The 26,848-nt window shown below is 39.9% G+C and overlaps 1 protein-coding gene across 1 annotated transcript in view; it reads left to right on the top strand.

Moving 5' to 3' along the window:
• Window positions 1-13,016: 13,016 nt before the first annotated feature.
• CDH26 (cadherin 26) overlaps window positions 13,017-26,848 on the top strand; it is a 115,968-nt gene continuing 102,136 nt past the window's right edge. Inside the window, 1 exon segment of the mRNA XM_075176774.1 lies at window positions 13,017-13,233. Coding sequence (XP_075032875.1) covers window positions 13,195-13,233 — 39 coding nt within the window. The 5' untranslated portion in view covers window positions 13,017-13,194.

The following is a 26,848-nucleotide window of genomic DNA, read 5'->3' as shown; positions in this document are numbered from 1 at the left end:
TTTGGCTAGGAAGACACCCAGGTATTTTATTTTGTGTCGGTGCCAGGTAAATGGGAATGTATGATCTAGAATTATTTTGTCTGCTTGAGGAATATAAAGGTCTAGTGTCTCGGTTTTGGCAGGGTTGATCCTATAACTCGAGAAGTGTTCATATGTGTCTAGTTCAGAGAGGTGAGAGGGAAGAGAGTTGACGAGGTGGGATATGCTAATGAGGATATCATCTGCATATAACGCAATCTTATCTTCCGTGGAACCAACCTTAATTCCTGAGATTGGTTAGAGCAGATTCCGGCTGCTAATGGCTCAATTATAAGGGCGAAAATTAAACGGGAGAGGGTGCATCCCTGACGAGTGCCGTTAGAAATTGTGAAGGGCTGGAGGTTAGACTATAGCCGAAACAGTAGAAGGAGTCTGGTAGAGAGCTGAAATACCCATCAGAAACCTACCAGAGAAGCCCATTGACCTAAGCACACCACGCATGAACGGCCAAGAGATGCGGTCAAACGCCTTCTCCACGTCCAAGGCCATTATTGAAGAAGGTATCTTGCCGTCATGAATAGAGTGGATCAGATCGATGGTCCTCCTGGTATTATCAGGGGCCTGTCTCCCTGGAATGAAGCCAACCTGGTCCGGATGGATCAGGACTGGAAGTAAAAGATTGAGCCTAGTGGCCAGAATTTTAGCATAGAGTTTAAGGTCTACATTGAGAAGGGAAACAGGCCTATAGCCTGCATAGTGTAGGAGGTCCTTTCCAGGTTTTTAAATGACCACAATGTTGACAAGAGTAGTGGCGGAATCAAAGGATGTCCCCTCAAGAATTTGGTTATAAAAGGTTGTTAGGTGTGGAGCAAGGTCCAAAGCAAACTTTTTATAGTATTGTGCCGAAAAGCCATCCAGGCCTGGAGCTGAGGAGGGCTTGAGAGATTTTACCGCTATTTTCACTTCGTCTGCAGTGATGTCCACTTTTAAGCAAGAGAGCTAGGACTGGGAGAGGTGTGCTAGGTACGACTCAGGAGTATCTGACAGAAGGTCCTCCCAGGGATGAGAATCAGGAAGGTTATATAAGGAGGCATAAAAGTCTCTAAATTCATTGACAACGTCTAGAGGATTTTATGTTTCAGAATTAGTAGATTTCCTGTGGAGTTTGTGAATAAAGCCTTGGGTACGCCTGTGACGAAGTTTCCGGGCAAGTAAAGAGTCCACCTTATCTGTCTTGTCATAGAAGTGTTGTTGGAGTTACTGGAAGAGGGAGGCCGCTCTTTGGGACAAGAAATGTATTAAGCTGACCCTTCAGAGAGTCAATTTGAGATAGGAAGGAGTGATCAGGAACCTGGTTGTGCTGAGTCAGAAGAGTGGAAATATGTTGCTCTAAGGAGGAGACCTCTAGAGCGGCCTTCCGTTTTGCCTGTGAGGTAGCATTAATGAGTCGACCACGGATGGTGGCTTTGTGAGCTTCCCAGATAACACCCAAAGCTACCTCCAGTGAGTTGTTCCCTTGGAAGTATTCAGAGATAGCTGTTTTGATGTCAGTGAAGGTAGAAGTGTTTAACAACTATTAAAGTAATTTCATTGTTTTCCAATAATTATTGTCTATGCGATTTGCGTGTTTCCAAAGCACAAGCAATGTATTTAGCAAAAGTATAACAGTTCAAAAAAATATATAAGTACAATACAGCCGATACATACATTGTGCAGTGCTGCGCAATGCTAGGTCCAGCATACAGCCATCAATCCTCAAGTCTGTGGTCAATGTGACTGCATGCTGGTCCCAGAGCCCCTGTAATATACACTCAGTGATACAGTGAATACAATACAGATGATTTGGCATGTTTCCATAGGTTCATTCTTCAGGAGGGTCCAGTGTAATGCAGTCCATAGGTCAGTCCAAACAACCCCCTCCAAGGGTGGGGGTCAGTTCTCCAGAGGTTGAATACTAATTTTCCCACCAAGGACTAGTTTAAACTGGTCTATTACACAGACAATATCATTCTAACCATTTATTCCCTATCATCTACAACTAGCATACGGAATGTGCGATCCTTTCGGCACGTCTGCGAATAAATAGGGGATTAAAATGATACCAAACATGACATGCTTCCTCTGACCTGAACTGCTTGAGAAAGTCTGTATATCAGACAAAACGCGTTGCCTTGTGTTTGCTGCCTGAATTATCAATTAGACACTGTTCGTGTACTGATGGGAATGAATTGTTCTCTGCTTGTGACGGAACTTCTATCTATTTGAGCTGCTATTTTCGCTATGCTTATATCATCTGAGTTATCGTGAGCCTAACAAAGTGATAAGTTAGTTTGTATCACAAACGGAACCCTTGGCCACGTGACTTAAAAAGCTTATCCGGATTGGTGCGCACCAAAGAGGACCTTTAATCTGTCTCCGGATTGATTCATTAAACAGTGGCTTAATATAGCATTGCTCCTTGATGTGAGGACATTATCCGCTGGGGGTAAGAATACACATATATCTATATATCTTATGTGGAGGGACGCGATGTCTGCCGATGTTTAGCCGTCCAGATGGTAAGAAGCTTTCATCTACCACATATTCTTATTACTCTTAAACCCCAGCTGCACGGATATTACTTGTATACGGACATATGAATATATCATCATCATCATCAGTTATTTATATAGCGCCAACATATTCCGTAGCGTACAATTACCTTTGTGATATTGAAGTTATTGTATTCCTCTTCACTAAAAGAGGCAACATTGCGACATTAAAGTTACTGCACTCCTCTTTATCAAAAGAGGCAACTTCTGTTTTTACAGATGATTTATTGGAATTGACATTCTATTGGTTTTCTCTACGGCTGCTTAGGATTTCCCAAGGGTTACTAGCATCTGCAAATGTAATTGATTCAGCTGTTGGATACCCCCATCTAACTGGATACTATCTAATAAGGGTTAAATATATATTGATGCAATGTTTTTCTCTTTTGAAAGCCATGTGATATGATTGTTTTATGTCTTGCTTTTTATAAGCATAATTTGTATCGATATTTCTATATATTCTATATGCTATTACTGTTATAAGATCACTACTTATTGATCTATGAAAGCTTTACATTGGTTGCTCTCACATGATCTGATTTAATAAATGTTTTATCAGGCAATTCCTGCGCAACTCTCTGTTTATTGTCGCTGAACTTTAAATATCTCTAAAGTGCATATAACAATATTTAACTGAAAACTAAATAACATTTGTTCATAAACGTCTGTGGATTGGAACTATTATAAATATGAACTCTATACAAGTGAATGTGTAAGTGCGAGGGTATGCGTGTGTTATTTGTAGTGCGATTGCGCCATGACACGTGGTGTACTGATCGCAATCGCACGGTAAAACAATATTAACAAATATACTTTCTTTCATCCAATTATACGACTTTGACACAACAAAAAGTCATCCAGGCACCACCTAAAGGCGCGTGGATATTGGCGTAGGAGATCGAGAAGGATGTATATTCCCGCATGGTCAGTCCATGAAAACGGAGTGATGCCCGCTTGAGTGGTTAAGGGTATCGGTGAATGAGATACATGGAGCATGACAATACAGTAGTATATCTGGTAGGGAGCTGAGTAATGGGTGTAGTCCTGTGCAGCTGAATTTTTGAGGCGCCAGGTGTCATGTAAGTAGTGCTGTTGCAACAAGACAGACAAGGTGGAGGAGTCTTTAGAAAAAGGAGTAGGAGGCTCACGAGTGGAGAGAGAGGATTTATCAAGTTGTGGGTCTAAAACAACATTATGATCACCACCTAATGTAATATGACCCAATGTGTCGGAACATTGTAGAGAAGAACTGACCCTGACCCTGATTTGGAGCATAAATTGAGGCCAATGTGACTAGGTAGGTGCGGAGTGTGCCCATGATTAATAAAAATCAGAGTAGGTTGGGGAGTGTTATGTACACTGTCTACTGTTTTATAATATATGCATACGTTTTACAATTAGAATGTTAATTATTAATACAAAATATTTCAAACTAAATCTTGGGGTAAATGTATGAACATGCAGGTTCTTCAACACCCGCGTGTTCAGCGTGTTCGGCGATTAAATTTCAAGCGGCGCTGCATTGTAAAGGGAAGTTTCCCTTTACAATGCAGCGCCGCTTGAAATTTAATCGCTGAACACGCAGGTGTTGAAGAACCCGCATGTTCATACATTTACCCCCTTGTGTGTAGTTTTTCTTAAAGATAAAAGTATAAGTTATTATGTAAAATAGTACTGTGGATTTAAGGGACAATAATAACTACATTTCTTAGGTTGAATCAGAACTACCCATGCAAATAGCTGGTTGATGGTAATAGACAAGAATAACGTTATTAAATAGGTTTCAACACATTTGCCAGACTATTCGAACCCCATACTCTTAGTATCTCCCTTTTACAGTTATACTGCAAAGCCTGTCTGAAAAAGCAGTATGGAAAATACAGCTAATATGTACTCAAGGTGTCTTAATATACTGTAAAGAAGAAACCCAGCCTCCATTTTTACAATAATTTCCTTCCACTCAACTAGTAGAAAATGTGTGTCCCTAGCTTGGGTCCACTAATACACACACCTCACAGTTTTGCTGGACACACCTAGGGCTACCATCAGAGATTGTGGGGCCCAGTACAAATGAAACAGGCAGGGCCCCCCATCCCTGCTGCTGCCCCCGCCCCCTCACCGACCGCCTCCCACTGCCTCCCGTCCCGGTGGTTAGCTTATATTTTTGGAGGCAAGTGTAAAAGTGACCAAACTCCTGTCAACTCATGCTATTACATATTCGATGTCCCTCATCGGATGGAAGAGAAAAAGGTTTAAGATTCTTTTACAGATTAGTTGACCCTCTTCTCACTTTACTGGATGCAAAATCTTGTATTAGGTCTTCAAAATCATTTTCAGTTTATACCTCTCCCTGTTACAATTTTCCACCCCAAAAAATGTTGGACCCCCCCTAGGCTGCAGCCTAGTCAGTCAGCCTATTGGATAATCAGGCCCTGATTATATTGAGCAGTAGCAGCACAGTGACAGGCCATGACTGATCACTTTGTGTTGATTTTATTGAAGTGTGGATGTCGTGTCTGTAAAGAAAGAGGAGATAGAAAGGACAAGAAGATGAAGGGGGGAGAGACAATATCAAAAGTCACGAATGAGAGAGGCTCTGGGGGTTAAGACCATGTCCAGTATCATCCAGGAGGCCTCGTCTCTACGTAGTTATGAGGGAGTCATCAGTTCAATCTCCAAGCAATGCAACAGTACCATGGGGAGGAGAAAAAGGTTACAGCAACGTCCGAGGGGACTATCAATGTGATGAATCAATAGGCTGCTTCCTTAGAGTCAATATTGTCCATGGCCGGCTCAAGCCATTTCCCATTCGGAAAACGGAGGGCCTGTCGGGGACCGTAATAGCATGGATGTAGCCTGAGAAGGTGTGGCACAGGGAGGAAGTCCTAGTGTTTCAAGTATATGTTCACCTTCTGTAGCAGTCTTGGCAAAGTGGGGTTTGAATTCTGTGAAAAGCTGGAGCCGGAAGGGGAAGCACCACCGGTAACGGTATCCGTGTTGGCACAGAGCCTTTGCAATGTCCCACAGCTCCTGGCTTTTCTGGATGGTAAGAAGAGCCAGGTCCGCGAACAGTTGGATGTCATTGCAGAGATACAGAATGGAATTGTAGTTCCTTGTGGCCTGCATGATTTTCTCCTTGATATGACAGTAATGTATGCGGAGAATGACATCTCTAGTCTGTAGGTCAGGGGTCGATTTAGGACAAAGACATCTGTGTGCTCTATCCAGAAGGAGATTAGCATCCGTGGCATCTGGTAGAATCGTTTTAAAGAATCCAAGCAGGAAGCCAGGTAAGGCTGAAGCGTCTATAGTCTTGGGGATTTTTTTGAGGATATTTTTGTTCCTTTGAGCTCTGTTTTCAATATCCTCGCATTTCTCAGTGAGAGATGCTACATCCATGCGTAACGAGAGAGCTCTTGGGTGGTGTCTGCAAGAGATCTGCAGATTTCATCTGTTTAGGTTTCCAGTGCATCAGTACGATCACCAAGTTCATTAAGATCTTTTCGAAAGTCCAAAATTGCCTGGCATAGCTCTGTGTGAAAATGTAGTCTTGATGTCTTGAAACAGAGAGCTGATTAAATGCCTCATGCCTCATTCCTCTCTCCTCATGCCTCGTTCCTCTCCCCTCATGCCTCAGCCATCCCTCATGTCTCAGCTATCCCTCATGCCTCATTCCTCTCCACTCATCCCTCAGTCATCCCTCATGCCTCACCCCTCTCCCCTCATGCCTCAGCCATCCCTCATGCCTCATTCCTCTCCCCTCATCCTTCAGTCATCCATCATGCCTCATTCCTCTCCCCTCATCCCTCAGTCATTCCTCATGCCTCATTCCTATGCGAGGAGAAGTGCCTCACAGGTGACAAACTCCTAGTACTTAGGAACTTACCACAATTCGCGTGGATGACCGGACAATGCCTCCGCCTCTGTTCCAAAGGAAAAAATTCTCTGTCCGCTCGCTGGTGTTGCCCTAGGGAAGAAAACGGAGAATTAAACCCGGGCCTATCAGGAGTGGAGTGTCCGAGACCGCGGCAGTGAGCAGAGACACCCTAGTCAAGCTCGCTTGCCGCCACATCGTTTTCCTCTTTCCAATGGCGCGGGACTATGGGTACCTGAGACCAGGAACAGTCCCGCCTCAAGTAGCCTAACCGAAAGAGAGAATCGAGAGTTTTACTCACCGGACACGCCAACATCCGGTCCCTGCTTTCCTGCTTCTCCCGACACCTGTGGACGACAGATAACACACAGCCTCCCTCTACTCTACCAGTGAGGCTAGTATATACACCCACAACACTACACTTACTATAACAAGCGACCCGACCCTAACAACTACTAATGGCCAGTAACGCAACTTGACTAAATAACAATAACTCTAACTGGGCGCGGTGTACTACCAGACCCTACTCACGGTATGTTACGGGGAACACCGGTGTTCACGGTTTATTCCGAAGGGCTGTTCCTAACACCCCCACCCAGGTCGTAACGAGAAGACTATCTTCTCGCTATGGGGTCACCCACAGAGTCCTAAGGACCGGTTGCACAATGGCCCAAAAGAGGCTCACTGGAACAGCACACCAACGGAGTGTCAACTGCCGCACGAAACCGCCAGTCGTCACTGCCGGAACACGAAACGACTGCCTTCACTCAAGCGGAACACCTGTCCCAGTCCGTAACCGCCAGAGAACCTGCCGGAACTGAGGACTGGAACACTCAACCAGAACCACGGGCCACCCCTGGTACTCAATTGAGCTGTGCAGCACTGCCAGTGAGATACTCAATCACCACCTCTGGAAACCAGCGTAACCCCAGGGACCTATGGGACGGGAAAACTACTATGTGTTCTTTCCCTGGCTATGTGTAAGCTTTTAACTACACCTTGTCCCCACAGTACAGGTTATTACAGGAAAACAGCAAGTAACAAGAGCCTACCTTTAATGGGGGCCTGATGTCTTGTACCTGTAAAGAATTGCACACAGAATACCAAAATACAAAGCACCATGCAATATTCGCTGCGCAGTCAGAATAATACGCTGTTATGATATTGGGAGACTGTCACACAATATACAATCCCGTTATTTTAACCAGCCGGTTTAATATAACACTGGCAGGAGCCTGCTGCTCCACTGTTACCTAGGCTACCACCTACTTGGCTCGCAACACACTGGGACTGCACCCTTTATAAACACAGAGCTCTCACGCCCGTTACCTTCAGGACCTGTTGTCCTGGCTATGGGCCCTCTGCCTTGGGTTCTAAACCCACTAGTTAGAGCCTTATATCTCTCTGTTATGGGCTCTGGGCCCTTTACAGACCCGGCGACCTACCTAATGGCTCTGGCCCCTAGCTAGGGCCTTGTACCCTTTATGGCCTGTGGCTATAAGCCTTTACCTAATAGGGCCTTGTGCCCAATGATCCTGGGCTTGTGCCCCTACCTGCTGCCATGGGCCTTGCGCCCAACTGTGCTGTCATAGGGTGTGGTGCGGGCGTAGAGGAGGTGCCCAATAGGTCTTCGGGGATCTTCTTCTGGGTTTTCCCCTATGCCGCCATCTCTATGCTCAGCCGCCATCTTCTTGTCTTGATCCCGGTGATGTTCAGGTGGCAAAAGGGCGCTCTTAGCCCTGCTCTCTGCCGCCGCTGGTGATCTCCGCTGCCTTCTTTTCTTCTCCTGCTGGTGGTGACGAGCTCCGGTCTGTGTCCTCCTTCTTCTGGCTCTGCCTTCGCAATGAAAATGGTGGCGCGCACGCCAGCTTAAATAGCTGGCGGTGTGCTGACATCATCACGCAGCATGGACGCGATGCTACGTGATGACGCGGCGAGCCCGGATTGGCCAGCTGCCGCGCAATGGATTCAAACGGCCGGGAGGTGAGCCCCGATTGGCTCACCACCCTGGCCGAACGGAGACGACTGTCGCCGCCCGGAGGACGACGTCAGCTACCGGGGAAGCGCCCATCAGGTGAGTTCCCCACACCTGTCCCCTCAGTCATCCCTCATGCCTCATTCCTCTTCCCTCAGTCAATCCCTCATGCCTCATTCCTCACCCCTCATCCCTCATGCCCCAGCCATCTCTCATGCCTCATTCTTTCATTTATCAAATTATTACGACAAAACCCTAGTTCAAAACAATATAAAAATTATTTTGAATAATCTGTTCTCAGTTTTATACAACAAAAAATTGGAAGTTGGTCGGTTTAATATCTATGGATGTCCAGTCCTTAAAAAAATGAAAAGAGTAAAGTTAAATTAAAAAATCTATTCTTACTCTAGGGAAAGTGGCCTGGCAAGCTAATCTGTTCTGTCCTCATGAAGGCTTGGTATGATATCTAGCTCTCTGACTATGCTTCTTTTACTCTGCCTGTATGTACAGTCAATATTCTTCTTAGTCATTGGTTTGGTTGCCACCTCTGGGGTCCTTCCTGTTTTGTAAGATTTAAACATATATTAAGCCACTGATTGATTAGCATCTTTAACCAATCTGCCAAATGATTCAAAATGTTACTATGACTACCCATGTTTATGTCAGAGAGTTGTACCTTTAAACCAATCAGAGCTCAAGGAATTTTATGCAAGCCCCTGGAGAGTCTCTCATTCTGTGCCAGAGCTACAAGAAAATAAATTATACAGAGAAGATGCAAACCAAGGTTATTTATATTGTTTATGTGGTTTTGTTTTTCTGTTGTTGTCAGAAATCTGGATGATCTTTTAATCATCATCATCATCATCATCATCATTTACTATCAGTACTCTGATAGTATCATCTACCAACAGTAATGGGAGGAAGGGCCCTAGAAGGGACATTAGTTGCCACCTTTGTAGTTTATTTCTTTTTCCCCAGCACCCTACAGTGCATTGGGGCTGGAAGAATCTTTCTCAAGTGGTGTTTAAGAAGCCAGACCTCTGCTGCTGAACCAGTGCTGTTTTTTTTTTAGCAAGGAAAAGGTAACAAATACACGCAATTTCAGTTTTATTTCAGTTTTATTTCTATTTCAACAAGAGCAGTTCACATCAGAGGATGCTGAAGCACTCTCATGTGACAAAGAAATTTGGCTCTAATTGGTAACCGTTCCTAATTATAACCAGGGACAGTGCCAGGTTTTAAAGATTTTTTTAAAGTAAAAAGTGGTAGAGCGCGCTATTCTCAGCTGCTGCTATTCCTCCTAATGGAACCACACAAATGCTCCAAAATAAATGTATCTATATTTAAATTTAGAAGTATTCAGCGACACTGAGTGTATGCTCATACCTCTGCAGGCCAGTAAGTGTTTAAACAACAAATGGCAACAACTTAACAGTGTAAGTGCATTGAGCGTCAGCCACGTCTGGGCTCTCTGTATTTAGAAAAAGTTTATACCAGGTCACCTGCTGTTCACTGCTGCGCCCTAACAATGGAGCGGGTGGGGTTAGCAAGCATCGGGGCCCACCGGGGAATACCGCAGCACCTCAGTGGGCCAGTCCGATGCTGGGTTTGGTTGTGCTAGCCCACCCTAACCAGTAATGTCATTATCCACATGTGTGATTTTTGTTTACAGATGCTGAACTTACTTGTTTGCACCATTATATTTCCTATGTTTTCAGTGTCCATCTTAATTTTGCGCCTATAATATACTAACCTCTCTGGTGATCTGCAGAACTTTAATATGCCTTGCAATACTGATTTTTTTCACGCAGTCCTTCCTGTTTCTATTTACTAATACCTATTCAAATATTAGTCACGATTCACTATTGCCTGCAACAAATATCAAACAAGCCATTTTGAGCACTGGGTAATTTGAAACCTTTCTAAAGGCTGCTGCACTTAAAGGACAATTAAGCCTAAAATAAAATGTATTTACATTTGCTGTGTACAGACCATTGCTCTCAGTTATAAGTCACTTAAAGTGGTCCTTTAAGGAAATATTTTCCTGTTACTTGCCTTGTCACAGTTCAGGGACGGAGCTGCGTCTTGCCATTTGTGTACAAGCTGGGATGGATCAGTAGTGTACTCTAAGTCACCTTAGCGCTTAGGGGTATATTTACTAAACTGCGGATTTGAAAAAATGGAGATATTGCTTATAGCAACCAATCAGATTCTAGCTGTCATTTTGTAGAATGCAAAGTTTTACATGATAGCTAGAATCTGATTGGTTGCTATTGGCAACATGTCCCGTTTTTAAACCCACAGTTTAGTAAATATACCCCTTATTTGATAGCAGCACTCACCCCTATTACTACTGTGCTTTTACACTATTTAGAATAAGGTTCTGGCAAGTATACCAGAAAGCAAAGAGTATTTAATGGTTATTCAACATATTTGCTCATAATAGCATTTATCTACATAACTTAGATTAAAAGCTTGCGTGCAGGGCCTTCTTATCTCTCTGTCTTTCTCTATTACCCAGTATTGTTTTATTACTGTGTTTGTTCCCAACTGCAATGCACTACGGAATTTGTTGGCGCTAAATAAATAAATATTGATGATAACTTCAATAGGCAACGTTAAGCAAAGCTTGTGGTAATAGACAACAGTAGCAAACAAACAGTTTGGCAACCACTGATCAATCAGAAGATTGATAAAAGCACACTACACCCAATGTAGCATAAGCTATTCCTAATCATAAAAAGAGGAATCCTTGCCAGAGCTAAAGGCATTGCCTTTTAGTTTCTGTTGCAGACCTGGTTTCTGGGAAGAATGGATGCAGCTTCTCCTCTAACACTGCTCTGTGGATGCCTTATCACTGAATGGTGGTGACTGGATCTGCATTTCTTCCTGAAATAGTATATTGGATACATAAAAAAAATTAATTTCAGATGCTTAGCTTACAATCATACTTGCCAACTCTCCCGAAATATCCGTGAGACTCCCGGATTCCGGGTGGGTCTAACGGACTCCCAGGAGAGTATGGCAGTCTCCCGCATCTTCCCACTTCCTAGTGAAGTGAGCAGAATTCGGTCCAAAATGCCCCGCCCCCCCGGGTGTAAAATGACGCGTTTGCGTCATTACGTCACATAGGGCGTGTGCAAAATGGTGTGATTTCTGAAGCCCCACCCCCCCCGGCAGAAGCTAATTAATTTAACCTTAAAAACCACTAATCCTGGAAAACAAATTGGCTTATATATAATAGGCACTACTTCAGGAGCTAATTGGCTCATAGTCGTGGACAGTTGTACTGTAGAGCCACTAAAGGTACTTCAAAATAATGATCTATTGAGGACTATGAGAACCCGCTGGCATTACTCATATTATTGACTGTTAAAGCTGGATGGACACTGGTACATGATTGGTCCATTTGGTGTTTAAAGCCTGTACCGTGAGTACTGACAGTGCGGCTCTCACACTGCTCAATAGAAAAAAAGCATGCTTTCAGTTGTATAGCACATGTACATACTGTACTTTCTGAAAAATATGTCATGGTGTAACAACTTTTATTCTACGTTTAGTAGTCCTTTAAAATATATCATTAATTTAAACATGCTTGCCAACAAGTTGTGGCAAGTTGTGATGCGGGAGATCGGGGGAAGGGGGGCATGTGGGGGCGAGGGGAGGTGATTTGCGTCATCGTGGCCCCGCCCCTTAACTTCACACAACCTTTCTTAGGCTTTAACAACATGGGGCGGTGCCAAGATGATGCGCGAATCGCGTCATAAGTCCCACTCAACTAAACACACGGCCAGTAAGCAGGAGGTTAGCCTGTTCCAGGAATTCAGGATTCTCCCGAACATTCCGGGAGAGTAGGCAACTATGAATTTAAAAAGAGTCATAGGGTTTTCAGTAATCCCCCCACCTAAAAAAACAACAACAACAACAACAACATATCAATATTTCAGAAAATGAAAGCAACTTGGAATATGTTGGCGCTATATAAATAAATGTTGATAGTGATGATAATATGTAGCATAGGATGGTGGAAATTGTGGGATCTTTTTTCTACAGAATATATATATAAATCTATGGAACAGTCACCTAGCTGGTGTAGTGTTATTATGAGAACTAAAGGATTCTAGGGAAGAATTCAATACCAGGCAAAGTCGAATTGATGTTGTTGAGATTCCAACACGGGGCATTACGCTGAATTGAATCTCCCTCTAAGAGGACAAACACAAGTCCTTTGTAAGGACTTAAAATAACAAATAAGTGCCAAAATTTTAAACTATAGAAACCACATGTTTGTTTTCTGCTTGTTTTCTGTCATCACGTTCTAACTTTTTATGTTTCTATATCTAAATATTTCACTGAAAGGCTTGTTTTAAAGTTTCTCCTGAAACTCCCTGTAGTCAGCACATTTATCTCTATTAAACAAATAAAGAAATGGACATAACCAGTGTGACTAGTTCTGGCATGGCAGGAGTTAAAGGACTATTACACTGAATGAGGGATGTCCTCATACCAGTACAAATACATTACAGGAAAGAAGGTGTGTCTGATTGTCACTGAGGATCAGGTTAAGTACAGGGGTAATGTTATTATTGACTGAGGGGATAATGCGGCTGGGCAGAGAAAATTAAAGGGGTGGATCAGAAGGAAGTTTTAGAATCTGGTCTGACTGGTCTGCATGAGCAGCTCCAAGCTGTTTCTGAAGGGTTCAAATAACCTCAGTACACACAACTCCAGGCTACAACAAGGTGGGAGATATCCTAGCAGAGAGAAACATAAAAATGAAGAGTCTTCCCCTGCTGCTTGTCTTGCTGATTGTGGTGAGTAGAGGGAAAAATATTGTGTCTGTTTCATTGACAAATGTTACCATGAAGCAACAATTCCTGTTATATTTGCAGTTACATTGAAAGCGTAATGGTCAGCCAATAGCTGAATCTCAAGGCACAGCTTAATATGTGTTTCCCTTTCTAGTGGAATATAACACTGTGTGTTGATTATGAAATGCATATGACTCCTGCCTTTATATTGATGAAATAAGTATTTTAATACGTGCATGTAAAATAAACTTCAGATTTGGTGCACTGAAGCTAACAAATACAACCATGTGGTCTTTCCATAAAGGAAGGCATGGAAAGGGTAGTGTCAGCTGTGCATGCTGTAATTGTAGCGTGTATATGACAGTCTATATTATCCTTCTGGGTATTTTTATTGAGCAATGTAATTAGGAATTTGTACCAGTGGCTTGAAAGTTTCAGTTCGGTCTCTTTAAACAGTCTTTGTATGTACAGACAAATCCTAATTTAACATCCTGATTTTACACTTTCCCATATTTTATACTTTGTTCACATTCTTCTTATTCTATATTGCATTTCAATGCCTATTTTCTCTCATGTTGTCTGGTTGTACACTATATTACTCTGCATTGTACACCACATTTTATCCTGCATCTAGTTTCAAAATATCTTTTCTATGAAACAGTATTATATATAGGTCAGTGAACACAAACTCGCCTATACCCAACCAACCTCATTTTCTGCCATTTTTTTTTCCTTGATGGTTTTAATGGCTGAAAATTTTGGGACACATATTTGACTGCACACAAAAGAATGACCTTCATTTCCTCTCTTTTTTATTATATACATTGTTCCCAGCTTGGGTGTTTATCGTACAATATGGTTTTTAGGAATGTGGGTTTTTTATGTTATCCTTACCTACTAAATAATGTTATGTATTATTTGTATTCTGTTACATCTTTGTTTTAGCTTTTCCTTAGCACCCTGTACCATAGGAAACCCTTAATAAAACCTGCTGAATAAAACACCCAAAAAAACAACAGGAAGAGAAACTGTTTACTATTAACCCAAATTGTGTTTTATCACTAGCACTATCTTATTTTATTACTGTCCCTTTCACAACTGTTGTCTACTCTTGCTAACTCTATAAGCCTTCCTCCCAATGTTAGTGTCTGCTTGCAATTAAATTTTAAAGTGACATTTTATATTGTGACACCTAAATAGTAGACTTATTCATCTATAATAACCAATCATAACATTTCCATAAAGGGATTGAAAGAGGTCAAAGTCTAGGGGTATCAACCGAGAAAAGTGAATCTGAAAGATATATTAAATTGAGTCTTATTTGAAACAAATGTATTCTCATATTAAAAGGAAATTTTATTCATTAAATAAAAACCATGATAAAATATAATGTTAATTTAAAAACTATGATTTAAAAATAAGTGCAATAACGCATAAACAGGGCAGTTATAAGAATGGCAGTATCAACTACCATGTCTTAGTGGGGATGGCAGAAACACTTGATGTACACCATTTTTTGTATATATATATATATATATATATATATATATATATATATATATATATTATTATGCAAATATATATATATTTATATATGCAAATATAATACGGCGCTCAACTCAAAGATCAGGTCTGTAAGGAGCTCATATATTGAAACACCCAAAACACTTCCATATGTGCAGGCAGCTGCTGACCTTCAATACACCTGGTGGTAAGTCCGGAAAAATGTCTAGAAATGGCCTGAACGAATGTCTGATAGTGTAGTATTTTAGGAAACAATGCCTAAAAAGTAGTGGTAATTTATATGTGTATGATATAGAATTTTAAATAATGATAAAATAATTATATTTCATGGAGCCCTTTAAGATACATGATTGGAGATGTGGGATCCTAACATTAACACTCTTTATTGACTCACATATCTGGTATACAAAGAAATTACCACCACTTTTTAGGAGTTGTTTCCTAAAATACTACCCTATCAGATGCCCCATTTTTCTTCTTTTCTCTCTCTCGAGCTCTCTATTTTTTTACATTTTCTATAATGCCAATCTACATTATAGACCCTATCCATTGTATCAAATTCTCGTTCATTCATAACACTGTGTTGATTAACTCCTTTACGTATATCCATGTTCCAGTTAACCTAAGAATATCAGTAGTAAAATATCTCATCTGTCATTTGACTAGAGGTTGTAAGATATATAGATCAACCAGCATACACAGACTGAACAAGACACACCATTAATTATGTTTCTTGGAACAAGTCTATTGTCAAGTTGCAAGATATGAACTAAATAACTAAACAACAATATACATATAATATTTGTTTACAGAAAAAAAAATATTTATCTTAAATAATAAGCACCAGAGTAGTCTAAATACTGTACGACCACCAATCTACATTGTGAACAATGCAGTAATATCAATCTTTCATTTTAAGATTTACTACAATCATACTATTGCAACCGTTAACCCTTTATATCTACCGTTATCTAGATGGCCCCAATTAATCATTAAAGATAGAATATTATACATATGTTACTATACCAGCATATTTATGCAGAGAAATAAACTCCAAATGATGTATATAGATCTACAGGTAATACCTTAGAACAAGGGAAAATAAACTAATGCTCTTGTGGATATATGGATGTGAATTCCTGCATGTTCCAAAATCTAGTGGAAATCCTTCCTGGAAGAGTGCAGGCTGTTATAGCATCAAAGGGAGGACCAACTCCATATTAATGCCCATGGTTTTGAAATGAGATGTTCAACACACATATATAGATGTGATGTTCAGTTGACCACATACTTTTGGCAATGTCTTCTATATACATTACTCAGTAGCTTGTTTGTTATTTAAGCTAAATAAATACTATATGTGTATTGTTGTCTTGTAATGTAATTCAAATATTGCAGCTTGACAATAGACTCAATGCAGATAGTTGGCCATACAGTATTTATATTGATCTGTAGCTTGTTATTTAAGCTATAGAAATATATTTTTTTTTCTATAAACAAATACTGTATGTATATTGTTGTTTAATTATTTAGTTCAATTGTAGATAAACGTGTTCTAAGAAACTTGTAGTATAGTTGGAGGAGTAGGTGTCTTTGGCAAACAGAGAAATGCAAAGCAGCAGATATCTATGATATCTTAATAAATGTGAATGTTACTGAATTGTGCGTCTGTCCCACGATGTTTAAAAAATGACTCATAAATAGGCCCCAGAATGCCTACCAAAGTGCAAACGGAAACACAAATGTAACCCCCATGGAATGCAGGACACTTTAAGATAATTATTGTGGAGTAATGCTTGTTCAAGCTCACCTATTTATTTAGATTTTTTAGTTTCCACATCAAGGAATCCTCTCTTTATCAGCTGTGACCCCTAAAAATTCTCTGCACATCTGGAGGAAAACATAAGTATCATAATAAGCAACATAATATAAGTATCCAGTGCTGTACAAGGTGAAGTGGCACACGCTTCTCTTGCTAGATGGTTCAAATCTGCCATGGTCTCTTCCACATAGAGGTCTGTAATACCACAGGAGCAAACAGGCAGGATGCACACATCAATAATAAGCAGAGGACTCACACATGAGCTGCATTATTGCACTCCCTGTCAAAAAAATAGTGTGTAAAATTTCAGGGACCACACTGTCCCTTTTGTCCATGTGTATAACAAAGTAAAATGTCTGTGTTTAATATAAAGTATATAGTGCATGAACAGCTAAAATAATGAACTGCATCAGCTGTGATTTATGTGAAATGCAAACAACCGTCAGATGTGAGTCCTCTGTTTAATGTTCATGTTTGCATTCTGCCTGTTGATTGTTCCTTTGAAAGTGTGGCCTATCACTTTTCACTGTACAAAAATGAGCATCGGTGTTATCATTATTATGGATTATGGTTCCGTAAGTATGTAGCCTAGATATCCTGAATAGTCCCTGAATAGAGAAGAAATATCACCAGGTGTGACTGGCCTCTGTACATTGCTTTTGTAGACTGCCATCAGCTCCATCACATGACACTTCCCTATATGTAAAAGTACAAAAGAAATCAACTGTAAAGCTGTAATAGCAGAAGGAAGTCTAGAAATCAGTCCCTCCGAAATGACTCCTACAAAATGATTTACTGCCAAACTTCCCACCTTATTTAAGCTGGGTACACACTACAGAAAATATCTCCCAATACGATATTGTTAATGATATTACCAACGACTGAACGTCCCGATCATCATGCTGATTCATGTGTACACACTGTACACGATTTACCTTCAGATCTGTGCTCTTCATCTGTCATAACCATCGGCTGAAAATATCATGACTCTGTAAACTCTATGGAGTTCTGTTTACACTGCTGGTCATGAGTGCATGCACACTGCAGAATTGGAACAATATTGTTCCATCGTTTACAAAGTATTTTAGTAAAATCAAATGAAATGATACCATGTGGTATGGAATGGTAAAACCTGATCGTGGAAGCATACACACTAATGCTCTATTGGGCCGAAAGGATGTTTATCGTGTGATTGGCAGGAAAATCGGGTGAAAAACATGTAGTGTGTGCCCAGCCTTACTATTGCATTTATCTGACCTGAATTAATTAAATCGCGTATTATTAATGATACATTAAATGGGAGCAGAGCATTTTGTACCATGTGTCCTGCAGTTCAGATGATTTGAATACAGATTTTAAGCTTTTTAAAATGATACTGAAAACACAGGCATTGAATATGGTTTTCTCTGGATGCAACTTTTTGGCTTTCTAGCTTCTGTTACTTCACATTAACATGCATATGACATTATGCCACCTAAAGTGCCCTTTTTACATAACATTGTCCCCATAGTTTATGAAGGCTCATCACCACCAGCTTTTCCATAGTTCCTGTCCCACTGTTGACATCCAAAAGCAGTTTGTATTCAAACAGGGCTGTGTAATTTCTAAGGCAACTTTGTCCAGTCAGCACCTATGTAAGGAACTCATGCAGCCTTCTCCTGGTTGTCAGTGGCTATACAACAATCGCTGTAGCACTGGCAAGGCTGAATTATCCCAAACTGTGGGAGACTCTGGCATGGAATCGCAGAGTTTAGTTTAGTTGGGGAGAGGTGCATGTTAAATAAGAAAAATTATGTTTTAGATGGAGCTATCCTTAAATATGTCAATATATAAACATAAAATGGGTTATGTGGCCTCATTTGTACACAAACAAAAATGTTTCACTTACACCAGTGATTCTTAACTTGTGGGCCGGAGCAGAAGAAAGTGACCTTGGTTATTTTTATTTTAGGTCCCAGTGATGCTGTTTTGCAAAACGTTTGTTTGATACAAAGTAATATCCAAATTCTAAATCATATTGTAATGTAGTTGGGTTTTTATTAAAATATCTTTATATATTTAGCACAGATGCAAATCTATTCTATTTCAAGTGTTTTATTGTGGTAAAAAATAGTTTACTCATCTTCTGACAGTAACACTTTTGTACCTAGATCTCTTGTGTTCCTTAATTCCTCTACTGTCTACAAGTGTTTAAGGAGTCTCTGGTTCCCCGGTGAGCCTTTGTGTATGTGGCTTTGTATAGTAAACCTTGAGATTGGATTCAGTAGTCTTCTCAAGTTTGTTGCTAAACTTACAAATATGGTTCAGTTTTTAGGATGTAGTACTTTAGAATGTTTGGGCACTTAGCCAACTTAATGTGGAACTGGCAATAAAAGATTCATATTCAGGACAGAAAGTAATTACGAGAGAGTCCCTGTAGACGACCGCAATTAAATAGGGACAGTGTTTGCATTCAAGCTTTCACTTACCTTGAAGGGGTTAATTGGGTTTCTTTATAGGTCCTCTAATTTCCTGGTTGCCGCATTCTGCTTTGCAAGATCCCACCCACCCACGCCTGGTGCTGGTTTGATAGCTAGTGCCTGTTTTAACCTAATTTTCCCATCGCCACAGACCAGGCACAGTTGGTAGGAAGGCACTGCGATCAGCGGCTGATACATACGACGCTATCGTGATTGACCGCAGGTCTCTGTCCCCTTCGAAGCAACGATAACTCTTGGCCCTTCAGTGGGGAGAGTCCTTGTCTGACTCAGTGAGGGAGGGCATGTGAGTGTAGAGGAGGTGCAGTCACTCTGACGCCAGGTTAGCGCCGGCCAGGCATTTAAGGGCTATTTCTGTTTTAAGTGGATGCACGGCGGTTTGCCATGTCCACGCTTGGTTTTGGGTATCAGTCTGGTAGCTGTCCCGCTGTGCTCCTTCTCCGCCACCAAATTTAACAAATAAAACTGTGACCTTATTTAGCCACTTTATATATGTCTCTGTGTCTTTATTTTTAGATAAGATAGTTAAGTATGTAAAGGGTCTTGTGAAGAAGGAGGGCATACACAGTTAACTATTTATGAAGACATCATCACCCAATTCCCCTGGCATTATTTTATGTGATCTAGGCAAATGTGTCCACAAATTGGGGTTAAAGAACCTTTTAAATGTACTCTAACCAGATATTTTTTATTTTCCCCATTATATTTGTCTAATGTAAATATTAAGACAAATATACAGTACTTGTTACAGGACTTAGTTTCTATGATCGTGGTAGTAAGATTGATTGTATTGTTTGCTTTGTCTCTCAGGATGGCAATAACAGAATATATTCAATGAAAAATGTATTAATTGGGTAGGCATCTATAGTTTATTGTAATGTAATTTTTCTATTTTAAATACCTAACTTTAGTAAACATAAACTTCTAAATCTCATAAAATAAAAATAGGTGATGAGAATTGTTTCTTATATTGTGAAATGATATTGTGCAATTGGTAAATGTTGGGAAATATAGATGTTTCCAAGCAGGCACGGGCTGGCAATTTCAGTCCGGGGGGCGCACAGGCGGATCCCGTGTCATGTGATGGGGCCGCCTGTGCGCTGACGCGGCTGCATCACGTTTTTTATCAGATGCGGCCGCGGGTAAAAATCAGCGATTTTTAATCCGTGGGCCAGCCGGCCCTAACATTGGTAATTCTGAGCGATGCCCCCCTGCCCCCCGGCCCAGCCTGCCCCTGTTTCCAAGGATAAAATCTCCATAAATATTTTTTAACACATGTCACTGAAATGAAACTGCCCATGAATGCTGCAATATTGAAACTGATATCTGGCAACTGATTCAATATTTACAGTATGGGCCAAAAACAACTGTAATAAATTATAATAATCCTCTCTCCAATATCATTATGGAACATGAAGGAAAATGTGGTTCGAAGATGACAATCAATAGCCCTTTTTACCCTGTGTTTATTGTCATCTTCCTTCCGCCACTGCCATGTGACTAGCTTTAGCGACAGCTTGCAACATGGCAGGAGTCAATTTTCCTCTTGCTGGAAATCATAAATGCTACTTATATTAGGGAACTATAGATCAGTGTCATCACTGTTTGTATCAGATGTTGCTTTTAAGTCTGTGGAGACCGGCACCAAATAAATTAGAGTATACATATATTTTATTCAGCACATGCAGCTTGTACTCCCAGCATCCCAGAGCTTTTACAAAACTATTTTATAGCACATTAACAATCATTAATTCTTTCAAATGCTATAGCTGTATTTTAACCCACTGCCTACTGTAAAATATTCAGTAACATAAATTTACAACTTTACCCTGCATTCACACAGCTTTCAAAGTATCATTCTATCTAGTGACAACAAAGGAATGTGAGTTCGCATGCAGCAGGTGGTGAAATGAATTAGTTGGGTGGGACCACAGAGGCATAGGCAACATCAGAGAGCAGACTGGGAGGGTTTATACAGTGTTCAAGAAAAACTGATGGGAGACAGATGTGGTCAGAGTAAAATACCTGTCTACTGTTTGACATTTGAGGAGACATAAATAACTAAACTGCTTTAACAAATTAACATATGACACAGGTCAAGCTTGTAGTTAAAGGACTGACAAGCCTTACATCAAAGCTGATAGAATCATTAGCAATTTTTCCTTAAGGGACCGTGTTTATTTATACAGGGCCTGTGTGTGTCTTGTGTTATTCAGTTTTAGTTCATTGGAGAGCAGGAAGAAAAGACAAACAGAACATATTTACTATTGTTTAAAACACAAGAGGGCTTGTGCTTCAGTCTCCTCGTGCCACCAATTCCAGCTCAACTGACATATTATTGACGGTTCAGGTGAAATGAAGTGATCCATTGTACTTGTACATAGACACAAGTATGTGCTGTTTTGAATTATTTTCCATCAGGTAACCTGTGTTATTATCTGCTACCTGATGGAATAATGGTCGAAAATGACACAGACCTACATCCATGTGCGACTTTATTCAACACAATTGGACAATATAAATAATATAACATAAAATGTTTTATACTTTTAAATATTGGATGCTGTCTGGTATCATAGTTAGAACAATAACATGTTACGTTAATATTTTCCTTTCTATTGTAATAATTTGGAATCACCGCATCTGCAGGTCTACTTTGTTTCTACAGTAGACTTGCACAGCAGTCAGGTCCCCCTTTATAGGATATCTTTTACTCCATTCACTCATTTAGCTTAGCTCAGACTGAAGCCAAACAGTCTCACTGACTCTGTTTTAGTTGTATAAGTGTTCATGTGTATAAGTAGTCAGACTTTCCATTGACTGCCTGTGCATTTGTCAGGGCATGGCTGTAAGGCAAGAATTAGATCTTGGATCAAGCATGTTTAGATGTGTGCAGATTGTAGGCAATGTCATAGTAGTATTAGCAAAGTCATAACTCAGGAGCTGTCATTAATTTATAATCTTTTACACTTAATAAACAATTAAATATAGAACATGCTTTGTTCCTCTCTTATAGGAACAATTACCTTGAGTATGATTAAGTACTTAATAGTGTTTTGGTGGATTAAGAGGGCGTGCTAAATAAGCGCTATACTTGTCACAACAGCAAAACCCCATAATGTATGTTTGTGTCTTAATATTAAAGCCAAGTCCAATTACATGATTTATATCTCTCTCTTTATATATATATATATATATATAAAGTCAGAAAATAATGCTTTAGGGTATATACACATGAAATGAACACATCACTGTAACAGAGCACAGGTCCAAATAATGCAATTGTATGTGTGCAATACAATAACTGTCAGCAGTTATATTGACATAAAAAGCACAACCTATGGTGCATGATTCCCAGCAAATATAGGTTTATTTTGTACTAGTTAAAAGCCCATCAAAATGATGGGAAAAATAAGAGTAAGGTCATGTTGGACCTTTTTTTGGTTAAATTACCACAAACTTCATCATCATCATCATCATTTATTTATATAGCGCAAGCAAATTCCGTAGCGCTTTACAATTGGGAACTTTTGTTGGTCCTCCTCTGCTCAATGTACATTTAACCATTCATTCTGAAACAATAGGGACAATAGCCATGTGGCGTGTCAATATTTCATGCTGTCCTTTCATTAAGTACACAATAAAAGATGCAGACCTTATTGCACCCAATTTGACTTTACCTTTGTGGCAGCATTGATTGATTAGTTTGTCAGGTGGCTGCTCAGCTGCAAAATGCTTAGTGTGGCAAAATTCACAAATTCTGTTCATAGAACCACAGTTATGAGAATTAACATTTGTTTCATCAAAGTTATCAACATCAAGAATGGCGAGGCATTTTGTGCGTTGACGTGATACTTTGATTATCTCTGCCCTCTTCACTCGTCAATTGTTTTCTCTATGACAAGCAATTTGCTGAGGTGTCATATTTGCATGGGGATGACTATCACATTTGCGTTCTCTTTGGTCATCAGTCATTGCTTGTCCTCAGGCTTTATCCCGCTCCGCCGATCATCTTTTTGCTGCTTCTTGCTGTGCAGTTACTTCCACAGCAGACATTTGCCTTTTAGGTGGCATCGCAGTTACACTTTGCTGCTTAAATGAATTAGTATATTCATAATAATTTAACACTAAGTGCAAATAAAACGAATGGATAAAAAACTGAGTCAATTTGGAATAGCAAAGGTCGTTATAAATGGTAACTGCCACACAAAAAAAACTAAATAAACCAAACAAAAAAAGCCCAAGAAATGTGTAGTCAGTATGAGTCAGTAAGAATAGTCAAGTACACAAAAGAGTCATTTGCAAAAAACATTTAAATTTGTTTGTGTGTTTTGTGTGTGTATTTATAAAGGTGGGGTGTTAGACTTTTATATATACTATATACTGTATATAGTAGTAAAGTTCTTCCTGTGTTTTTACTTGGGGGTTTGTTAGCTTGCTGTGTTCTTTTGTAATTTACAGCTGTTAGCATACCTTTTGTATTTTTGTTTTCATTAACATTTGTATCTGTATGTGGAAAAACCAGATAGGATTTCAGCAGATGCACATTACAAAAGATACATGTTTTTAACTTTGTTTTTACTTTTAACCTTAGACATTTACAGCATATGGTTATATTTTATTATCTAGTAAAGGGTTAGCTGGTAGCTGAAATTAATTCTCTCCGCTATGTTTTCCTTTATGGATCCACATGGATGTAAATAGCAGTTAGTAACAGGTGATAATTCTTGAAGTATGAGTTTACCAATAGTAAATTTAAAAATAGTTTAGATAGTATTGTCGGCAAGTAAATGTATCCAACATCTTGTAGAGTTGGTACCCAAAAGTTAAGACACAGACCCAGATACATGCTGCAAAATATCTGGCCAGACAGTTTAGCATCAGTGGCCTGAACTTGAGCTCTATGATAAAGTGAACAAAGTTTATTGGATCATTATTAGGCACGAAAATCTAGACGAATGTTGAAAGGGGTATTATACGAATTATCGGCTCTGACAAAGCCAACAGACTTAACCACTGCAAAATAACCCCGAAACCAATAATAGCGATCGTATGACAATATGGACTTACCATACAGCAGGCAGTCATTTTGTCCGGCAGCTCTAATGATCTAGAGATGTAAAGTGTGACTGTCAGAAAGATCTACATAAAGAAATGACGTCATTTTTAATAGACAGTGCAAACCATGACCCTAACCCTAACTCCTAACCTTAACCCTAACCTTAACTCTTAACCCTAATACCCCTAACCCTAACCCCTAAAATAATACATACATTACATGAATGACAGCCGGGTCCGTCCATCCCCGCTTTAAGAGGAGTCGCGGTTTCACATGACATCAATTTCCACAGTCGGCAAGAGATCGGGTCTTCACTTGAAGTCGTCTGGATCTTGGTAAGTAGTCTTTTTTTCAAGTCGGGGCAGTCCTTCTTTGGAATCCTCATGTCACCTTAGTCCGTGTCGGGGTAGTCAGTATTGTTAAACTGACTACCACCGAGATAAACATCATATTAAATTTAATAGAGCCATTATCTGGCATTGCAATTGTTTTGGGGCCACACACTGAGATATCAGGCCAATTACCTGATAATTGCTGCAGTATCTCACTTGTATGGCTACCTGAAGTATTGGTGTAGTTGTGAAAATTTGCTAAGACTTGCGTCATGTTTATATCTAGATTTAGGGTGGCACTGTGGTTAGCACTGTTGCCTCAAAGTGCTGGGTTCATTTTCAACCAGGGCACTATTTGTATGGAGTTTTTATGTTCTCTTTGTGTTTGCCAGGGATTCCTCTAGGTACTCTGTTTTCCTCCCACAACCCAAAGTGCTAGATAGTTTAATTGGCTTCTGACAAAATGGACTCTATTGTGTGTTAGGGAATTTAGGCTTTAAGCTCCAATGATCAAGTTAGTGATGTGAATGATGCAATGTTCTCTGGAAAGTGCTATTCAAATAAAAATAATAGATAAATATCCATGTGTGAAATAATCAATAAAGTATTATAATGATATGGTAACTGCTTTAATATACTGAGGAATGGTAGACAAGCACATTGATTAAATAAAGTGGACACTATTGTGCTGCTAGTGGTTTGTCCTCGCTAACATATGTGGTGGAGCCTAAGGCACCAAATTGACCAAATATAGTTAGGGTTGTTTGGGTATACTTGATTTTCAACAAAGTGCCTTATAAATACAAATAGCAATAATCTTTTTAAATTATATTGCTGACGTGTAAATTTAAATTGTTAATGAACCTGCGTTTTTCCACTGAAATTCTACTAATTTACGACGCAGGGAATGTTGTATACGAAGAGAGCAGATGAACTTTGCCTGAAATACTGAGAGCTTATTAAACATGAACTCAATTTATATTTTTATTATTCTGAAAAGTCACCCCGTTATTGTCCATTGTGACATTGTTACTGGAAAAAAGTAAAGCTTTTATAAAAAAAGAAAAGTTTCCTTATTTGTGCAGAAATGTTTCGTAATATTTGTGTTTCAACATGTATATAGTCATCTGTGTCTGTCCTTATAACCATGAAAGCATGTCTGTCTCTTTTATGTATGTCAGACCTAGAGGCATGTCTCAGAAATTTAGATGCTAGGAATATTGTAAGTGAAAATTTGCTGTGTAGAGTTCTGTATATTACATATTGGACTTTCTGTTTTTAATTGCACACTTTTAATTGATATGATACATGCTTGAAAGTTGTGCTTTAGAGAAGAGCAAGGAGCTTGAGCGTAGTTCCAACTATATTTAAATCCAAGCTGATGCGTTTTGATGTGAATCTGGGTGTAAGTATGCACTGCCGGAACGGTACTTTCCGCATGTTAACAGACTGCAGTATACACACAAACATATATGCAATGTAAGGAATGTAAAGAAAAATGTTTTTATGATAAAATAAACAACTCTAAACACTATAACCTTTAATAAAAATATGGTTGGTTTAAAAATAATTTTTAATTTTTATTTTTTCAGCAAATTCATAAATCAAGATGTTCTTAATGTGTACAGTACATGCAATGCATTTTTATGATCTACTTTACTGGCTAACACATGTTCTGTGTTAGCTAATGGCACGCAGATGTATATTTTTTCAAAAAAGACTATGCTGTTCCAGTCATCACTGTAATTCGGTACTTAAACCTGCTCTGTAGCTGATGCAAATGATACAGCTGAAACAAGCGTACTAAAGAGAAACCCAGGACATGAATCTGTTGTGTCTGCATCGGCACTATCTTACTGTACATTGCCTGCATTAGTCTGCCTCTTCCCTCCTCCATTCTGCCCTTATAGTCATAGGCAGACGTAAGGGTGATTTGCGTTCGGACATTAATTGCATGCATTTGCGTTCATTGGTGTAAGGTCCGTTTTCTGAACATGTGCAGAGCTATTTCACACAAGATAGGGCACTCAAACAGACTTAAGTCTGAACATGAATCAGGCCCATAAACTCCACACAGATAGTGCCTCGGGAACCAATGACCTTAATGCACCACATTGCTGCCTGTATTTAAGATATGTTTATTGCATTTTGATTAGCTATTCTAGTTAGCACATACTTGCCAACTTATGGCAGTCGATGTCCGGGAGCTGTCGGAGGGAGGTGGGCATGCGGGAAGCGGGGCTCAGAAAATCGTATCATCTGGGGCTAAATGCGGCAATTCTCAGGGAATCGCTGCATTTTGGATCTAATTCTGCCCACTTCACTTGGAAGTTGGCAGATGCGGGAGGCTGCCATACTCTCCCGGGTGTCCGAGAGACCAATTGTAAAGCGCTACGGAATTTAC

This window comes from Mixophyes fleayi, chromosome 6, assembly GCF_038048845.1.
Source record: "Mixophyes fleayi isolate aMixFle1 chromosome 6, aMixFle1.hap1, whole genome shotgun sequence".
NCBI lineage: Eukaryota > Metazoa > Chordata > Amphibia > Anura > Limnodynastidae > Mixophyes > Mixophyes fleayi.
Note: the sequence above shows the minus strand (reverse complement) of the source record. Positions and strands in the feature narration are given on the sequence as shown.